We start from the raw sequence: 8,497 nt of genomic DNA, 5'->3' as shown, positions 1-8,497 counted from the left end.
GTTCTTGACTCTTTGCTTTTCCCTATCTTCTACTACTTGGATCCAACCATTTAACATTATGGAAGGTTTCAGCTCTCATATCTGTGCCGTTGAATGTATTGGATAGCCTGTCATACCACTTACCGTTGCGGCCACACAGTAGCTGAAGCTTTGCTCGCCACAGCGATGTAAGCTGCCTAGAATATTAAGCAGTGATTTTCATCGCTTTACCTGAAGAGCATGGGCCTTTACTGCTGGCCATCTTATATACACTAGAACTTTCAGGATTTCTTGAGTTAAAGTATTATGTCAGTATGGTTGCTCTTGATTTTTTGGCAATAGTTTATTGATTTTACCCTGTAATTGAAACGCAAAATATTAGTGAAAGGAAGCAGGGAAATCCTGGACAATGTGTTGCATAAAGTGTCAATTGCAGGCATGGAAACATGGAAGCAGCAAAGCATGTGTGAACGATAAAGTAATAAAATATAACTCAACATAATTACATACAACGCAAACAAGATGATCATAGTAAATCCTATGAGTGTAACAAAAATATGAGCCATGAAATTATAAAATAAATCTCCAAATTCAGTGTAGCCAGTGCGTAGTATAAAAAGGGAAATGTTAAAGGTTGACTTGCAACGAAATTCACATTACAGTTATTTGATATCAAAAGATTCACCATGTCTTACTCTGTTGTGTTGTAAGTGCAAAAAATATGGGAATGTGATTACAAGCTCTTAAAAGCTAAAAAACAAACAGTTAATCGCAGCCACACGAGACCGCAGTAGTTTGGATTTTCTTTCCAAAACGGCTCAAATGGGACATAGTTGTTACAGGATGGTTTCTGTTTACACTTTCATGCAACCTCATTCGGCAAAATATTTTCACAAATATACTTCACACATTCAATAAAACCAGGTCTATTGTTCTTACGCGTCTGTTTTATCGTCATTGTAATGCTGTCACTTTTAGCACTGATATCTTATAACTTACCGTAAAAATTTGTTTAATTTTTTAACCTTAGCTCGAAGGAGTACATATCATTGTCTGATAATCATGACGAGCCTGATGGTCACCTGTGATAATCGAAAAGTGCTGTAGAAATTATTTGCGAAGTATTAGATCACATGATCAGATTACGACTTGATGATTAGATCAAGCCGAAACAAAACTGTAAAGTAGCGAGCATCTATATTTGATACGGGGTCTTTGGTAAAACCCAAAGTGTTTGTCATAAACTAGTGCTACGATAAGTTTTATATTGAGCTTTTTATTGGCCTTTCAATTCATGTGAGAACATCACGTGACAAGACAATAACCAAACTGTTATGACTACGTCAGAGAAATAAAGAGATTCCAATCTATGGCGGCTTTTCGTTTTTGAGCTTTTAAGAGCTTGTAATCACATTTCCACATATTTGGCACCTACAACACAACAGAGTAAGACATGGTGAATCTTTTAATACCAAATAACTGTAATGTAAATTTTGTTGCAAGTCAATCTTTAATAATCATCTAACACTTGAAATGTATGGTCACCAGCTCAAAAAATAAATGTGTTGATGCTACTTACTTATTGATTGCTACTTAGACAGGTTGAGATACACTAGTACTATTATATTCTGTATGAAGGTGGGGAGCTCCCACAAATACTGATATTATGTATAGTTATATAAGAAAATTAGGTAATGAGACCTAAACCTTAATAGTTAGGTGGTTGCTATACTGCTAAAACGCTACAATGATTAAAAAGATTACTGATGCATATAATAAATACCACAGAAAAGCTATGGCAATTGAGAAGATTATTGAATTAAGTATGTAACAGTGTACAGACGACTCCCATAATATTAACACAGGTATCATTATTTCATGCAATTCTAAATGTTGTTTGATAACATCTATTAGTACTATTTATAATAGTACATTGTCAAGAGAGCAGCAGTGGTTCAATGGTTAATGTGCTGGCATACAGTCAGTAAGTCAGTGCTTTGAATCACAGAAAGGACCATTGGTAGTCAGGAAAGGTGTTATGACGATACAGCCAAATCTCATGGTCACAGTATAATCTGCACCGGGATATACCATTCGCAGTGGAACGCCCTAAAAGGAAAAAGCCGAAAGAAGAAGATGCTAGTACCCCGGCAGTCTCAAGGGTTGTGAGAGATCATCAGGTTTGTTAATAAGCCGAGAGAATAACTATGTGCACAAGTATTCTAACATCATGGAAGGTGAGTATTAAATCAGGTGATAGTGTGCCTGTAGGAGCAGCTGAATGGCATAAGTGCGAATCCCTGACGATGCTACCTTTTTTCTCAACCTCCAACAGTCACTTCGAGCAGACAGACAGAAACGGTTCTTATTATAGTAAAGATAGTTTCGACGAATCCATATTTGTGCCTGCGTCCTTTGTTTTCCATTTGGTCATTCTGCTTTCGTCTCCATGCATTCGTAACGGCTTCATAAAGTGCTTGCTATGTTATTGCGGTTTGATGCCGTACACAGTTATCTTCGTAGAAATTACAGTCATGTCCGCCATGGCGACCCACATCAAGTGACCACCTTGCACGCTTTAAAAAGGTTCTTTTGAAGTATACTGCATGGAGCTGTAGATCATATACTCACTCGACTCCTTGCAGTGTTTCCCTGGAGTTGAACAGACCTGCTGCCTATTTTCAACTAACACATTGGAACTAGCCATTGTAAGTAATACTCACTGTCATTTGTATCCGAGGATTCGTCTCCTCAGTTCATCTTATATTCTCTGTTCTGAATTGTCAGTGAATTAATATCTAACTGCTCTTCCTCGCTGCGTTTAGTCTGTAGAACATTCAAAGAACTTGTTAATTGCTCATCAGCGTCTTCATTTTGATAAGATTTAAGTACATAAAACACATTCGCATCTTCAAACACTTTCATGTTTGTAATAGCGCTTTTCGATGTCCTAGATATCCACATCGTATCAGTTATGACGATTGGATAACTCCATGCTTGATATTTTCAGCAGCTTAACAGTTGCCCTGAACCTTCAAGTTTGTTGTAGAATCTACAATGTAGATGTATAACAGTGTTTTGTAGCAGCTCTGGTTTTCATGTTTTCATAATTTGCTATCTTGTTCAACTTGTTAGCCATCAATTTTTCAAACTCTGACCCTACCTACCATAGCTACCTAGCACACAGGAAACCGTTGTGCGAAACCCCAGTGCTGCCAAGCCAGAAAAAAAACATATTTTAGAAGTTTAATATTTATTTGATCACCGACTGATAAATATCGTGCCGAGCTCTGAGAGGCTTTGAAGATCAAGACAAGAATTGTATTCACAACTCTATAAACAAAAGAAAACTCGAGGAAGACCTAGGCTGAGATACAAAGATGTAGCTAGTTGTAGCATAAAGTTGAGAGAACTAGACACAAACAGATGGCAAGAGAAGGTGGAAAACAGAACTGCATAGAAATCAGCGATAAAGCACAAACCATAAGACAGTCATTGTTGAGACAACAGACTGAGAGAGAAATGTGAATAGAGAGAAAGGTCTAACTGCCGGTAAAAGAATTTCCTGTTTTTCTGAACAGCAGTTCAATTGATCGCATAGATCATCAAGGCTTTGTACATATCAGGCTCACAATCCTAAACCATTATTATAAAGTGCTAAAGTGCAATAGAGCTGTCACCAAGTGTAGGTTTAGCGTGTAACCATTCTTCATACTTGTAATGACATGCTCCTTGTTGGTGATTAATTGGTACATACCGTTGCGTAGCAAACTCGCAACTGTGAATCATGGGACAGAGAAGGGAAAAAATGGTTCTCCCTGTACTCCCTGTACTCCCTGTATATACATAAGAAATTTTAGGTAGCAATCATTAGCAAAGACTGAGTGTATAAAACATAGTCATTGCCTTCAAGTATCTGTAAGTTTTAGCAATAAAGATGGGCTGCTGTTGTAGCTCCCCTTCTGCTGGTAAGTTTATCTCTTGAAGTCCGCTACTAAATACATATATTGTTTATTACAAGTCAGATACTCCGAGAGTTGTGTGCACATTGAGATACTGCGCGTTAAGTGTTTTTATGGACATTTGCATGTTGTATATTAATATGGAAGATTGTTACTAAAGGTTAAGAATTCTATGTCAGAGGTTATAGCGGCGCACTCGTGTCTCGCTTAGCAGCGCGTTTTCGAAATAGCAACGACTGAAGTGTAGAAATGTTTCAAAAGGAATAGCTTGTGTGACATCTTTTCGCATGCATTTCATGCTTGCACATCCTTTGCAAGCATGAAATGCACGATAAAAAATTGGGAGCAACAAATTCGCTTGACGTACGGGTTTCTTCATTGTGGATTAACCGCTTCATGGAGACGTAGAGACCGCATGGTAATGATAGAATGTTTACTCACCACAAATGACCTGTATGACTCTCTGCTGCTTGTCCTAATTACAAGTGACACATCAAACAAAGACCACCAGGTCACTGTTGCTCTATATTAGTAATCACTCACAGTGCAAAGGCATCATTTTTGTTATGACTTATCTCCATGTTTTAAAATACAAAATTATCTTAAAGCTATGAAATATTTATCAATTTTTTTATCGTTCAGTGTTATATCTCACTTCATGCTGTATAGAGCTTATCTTAAAGACCTGCGCTGCATTCGATGTTTAATAGTAGTCCTGTACTCGTAGTTGATTTATTGCTGGTGAAACGCTGTCCATTCTAGACCCTGGCTCAAATGGAATGTGATCTATGATAAAAAAACAGCAGCATTCTAAAATTATAATCTGTCAATTCATATAGTTTATGGTTAACTTACCTATTTAACAATCTCTACTATAATAACAGCAGTGTCCATCTGTCCGTTCTCAATATTTTAGAGCTTGAAAGTGGGTACTGGGAAAAACGAAGTGGATATGGAGAAGGATGCATCCGTACATCTATTGGTTGCACCCCATTGTATAACTACGGTAAGAGATCAAGCTATATTCAACTGACATGGGGGCATCCTGAATTTGGATTCAAAATTTTGGCTATTTCTCATGGCTGTTAATGTTAGAGCTCTGATATTATCAATATTCTACAGTTTTAACTACTATAATAATAATAATATAATATAATAATGAAAAGTTGTTTAGGTGTGTTTATGTTAAATGATTCATATATGTGACATTCACTAGGTTTTCATGCTTCGATTAGATTCGGAGTTGACCTCTGTGAAGGAGTTGATTCGGAGTTGCACTTTATCGATTTTTCCACGACTAACGATGCTCTCCTCAAAACAGAACTTGTTTAAGTAGACTCGCTTTCGGGTCACGGCAACTTTTTAATTCACGCTTCGTGCTTTGTTGAACTAACTCAGCCAGGGTACCGGATCAGAATTTTTGTATTATTAATAATATTAATATCCCTCTATATTACAAAACAGCAATATAATTTACTACTTGCTATACAGTTATTACTTCAAATGTTGCATGAACGACAATCGCTTTTAGTAAAAACTTATTACATGCTAGAAGAGTTAAGCCTAGGAAGAGGTCGGCACCAGCGCAGTGGGAATATTTACAATCAGTAAGTTCAGTTATTTAATGAATAAGGTAATAAAATAAATAGGTAATTATCTCCTCACTGTCGTATGAACAAGCTATCGTTGGCAATAGTAGTTAAAGTATACCCGCGTGGTAGTGTGATAAAATGTGCTGAATCTTTTTACCTCCACCGGAGAGAGCTTGACTGGATATTATCGATTTGAATTCATCAACAGTGAGCGTTTTTGTGACATGGAATAGTAGTCTCATTGCGAATGCATTCGCACAAATTTTGTGAAGTGAAATGACGTCAAATCTATTCAGATTTTACCGTTTTTATAGTTTGGAGTGGAGGAAACTCCGAATCCATTTGAAAGATGGAAGCGCAGTATTTCACTGCCTCAAATCTTAAGTTAGAAATCATTAAGCAAATTTGCATGCGTCTAACCTGGTTGACACCTGCGATTTATATTAGATGATAAATTTGCCATCAGCACTGCCTAGAAGCTATACACAACGCAAATACTGGTATAATACGTGATTCCATTAACGGGGAACTTTAAGCATGCTAAAAACCTTTTAAAGGTTGACTTGCAACAAAATTCACATTACAGTTATTTGGTATCAAAAGATTCACCGTGTCTTACTCTGTTGTGTTGTGGGTGCCAAATATGTGAAAATGTGATTACAAGCTCTTAAAAGCTCAAAAACGAAAAGCCCCCGTAGATTGGAATCTCTTTATTTCTCTGACGTAGTCATGAAATTTATTTATTGTCTCGTCATGTTCTCACGTGAATAGAAAGGCCAATAAAAAGCTCAATACAAACTTATCGTAGCACTAGTTTATGACAAACACTTCGGGTTTTACCGAAGACCCCGTATCAAATATAGATGCTCGCTACTTTACAGTTTTGTTTCGGTTTGGTCTAACCGGCAAGTCGTAATCTGATCATGTGACCGAATACTTCGCAAATAATTTTTGCAGCACTTTTCGATTATCTCAGGTGACCAACAGGCTCGTCATGATTATCAGACAATGATATGTACTCCTTCGAGCTAAGGTTAAAAAGTTTAACGATTTTTTACGGTAAGTTATAAGATATCAGTGCTAAAAGTGACAGCATTACAATGACGATAAAACAGACGCGTAAGAACAATAGACATGGTTTTATTGAATGTGTAAAGTAAATTTGTGAAAATATTTCGATGAATAAGGTTGCATGAAAGTGTAAACAGAAACCATCTCCCACAACTACGTCACATTTGAGTTGTTTTGGAAAGAGAATCCAAACTACGGTGGTCTCAATTTTCTGTTCGTTTTTGAGCTTTTAGGAGCTTGTAATCACATTCCCACATATTTTGCACCTACAACACAACAGAGTAAGACATGGTGAATCTTTTCATATCAAATAACTGTAATGTGAATTTTGTTGCAAGTCAACCTTTAAATAAAATGGTCATGCTATAGAGCTGAAAAATGGGCAAAATATAATAGTTACAAGGCATCTGTCGCTAGCTATTGGTGCATCCTTCAGCTTGGCCTTAACGGAAAATAACGATTATTAATAGTGTTATCATTGCAAGACATGACTTCTGTTTAGATGTAAATTCATTCAAAAAAGCGCTCACCAAATTGCCCACAAATTTTTTTCCAGCTTTCTTTAAAAACAATCTCATCCAAACGGGCCAAATATGATATCAAGCCTGGAAATCGACAGGCCATGCTGAATGAGAATTGAATGATACTGATTAGAGTCATAAATTGAATCACCTCAGAGTGGCTCTTGGTGTTACTAGTATTATTACTATCAATCACTTGATGACATCATAACGTTACTATTCCAGACCACCACAATCAACCAAGTACACTTCCTGGTGGCGATGGATTCAGAGAACCTAAAGATGGCATTGCATCATACAGCTCACATAATTCCACCTTCAAGCCGTGCAGTAGGGAAATAGGGAGCTCTGCAAATCATTCTTATCGGGGAGGTCATAACGTTGGTGGATGTGCTTCCTACAGCGGAAGCCATAATGTCGGTGGATGTAGCTCTTATGGCGGTGGCAGAGATAGCAGCAATTGTGGAGCCGACAGTGGTGGGGGTAGTTGTGGTGGGGGTAGTAGTGGTGGGGGTAGTTGTGGCGGGAGTGGTAGTGGTGGGGGTAGCCATGGTGGGTTTAGCGGAGGCTCTAGCAGTTTCTGTGGTGGAGGCGGAGACACTGGTGGAGGAGGAGATTAAATAGAATGTTTATTGCTTGTACTTTTATCGAACATAATGATTTGACCACTTTATATGTCTGTATGATGACTAGTAAATCACCGAAGTGCTAGCTGCCAGCCATCAAGTGTCATGTACATTACAGTAGGAGACAATCTTATTGTACCTTCGAAACGAATCACAAATCCTTTTTTAACTCAAAGTGTGTGCAAACTAGAACTTTCAAAAATATTTTTCATTCATTCATTTCTTCGTGCTTCTCATATATTACTTTCAATATTTTTTTGTCCTATGAGTATCAACATCTTGTGTAATTATGCTTTTCAAATGCAAGTCAGAAACTCTCCTACGCATCTACTTAATAAAGATGAAAAAAATAATGACATTTTTATACTTATTAGAACTCTTATAGCTTAGAGAATGTAATGATCTTCAACATAATATCACCACCGACCATATCATTCGTTATATGAAATATTGAAAACACAAATTTAGCTAAAACTGCCAGGGCCAGCTAGCATTTACTTTTGATACAATGAAGTGAACCAGTTTGCATAATCTATATAAATTTCAGTGTTTATCTTTTGGTTAATCATCCCTGCGTCCAGTTAATCCAGTTAATCCCTGCGTCCAGTTATAGCGAGTCAGATCTCACAATGAAAAACACACTTCGCAGAGGAATTGATCTCGGAACCTCCGGGTCTAAAAATCAGCAATGTAAACCACTACACTACGGTTGTTCAACTGGCTGTAGCAATAAAGGATTGTGATTA

The 8,497-nt window shown here is 37.3% G+C and overlaps 1 protein-coding gene across 1 annotated transcript; it reads left to right on the top strand.

Moving 5' to 3' along the window:
- The first annotated feature begins 3,814 nt into the window (after window positions 1-3,814).
- Window positions 3,815-7,745, top strand: LOC137408067 (loricrin-like). The gene is made up of 3 exons (XM_068094457.1): window positions 3,815-3,947; window positions 4,858-4,947; window positions 7,351-7,745. Exons 1-3 carry the CDS (start codon window positions 3,917-3,919, stop codon window positions 7,743-7,745), a joined length of 516 nt encoding a protein of 171 aa, XP_067950558.1. The 5' UTR covers window positions 3,815-3,916.
- Window positions 7,746-8,497: the final 752 nt, after the last annotated feature.

The sequence above is a fragment of the Watersipora subatra genome, chromosome 11, assembly GCF_963576615.1.
Source record: "Watersipora subatra chromosome 11, tzWatSuba1.1, whole genome shotgun sequence".
Classification (NCBI taxonomy): domain Eukaryota; kingdom Metazoa; phylum Bryozoa; class Gymnolaemata; order Cheilostomatida; family Watersiporidae; genus Watersipora; species Watersipora subatra.
The sequence above is the reverse complement of the archived record's forward strand: the minus strand, read 5'-3'. Positions and strand labels throughout refer to the sequence as shown.

Bases quoted from the DNA above. Each gene is read 5' to 3' on its own strand.
- LOC137408067 (XM_068094457.1), top strand. From the start codon at position 3,917: ATGGGCTGCTGTTGTAGCTCCCCTTCTGCTG. The intron at 3,948-4,857 runs GTAAGTTTATCT...TCAATATTTTAG, and splicing joins TTGTAGCTCCCCTTCTGCTG to AGCTTGAAAGTGGGTACTGG. The intron at 4,948-7,350 runs GTAAGAGATCAA...TTACTATTCCAG, and splicing joins CACCCCATTGTATAACTACG to ACCACCACAATCAACCAAGT.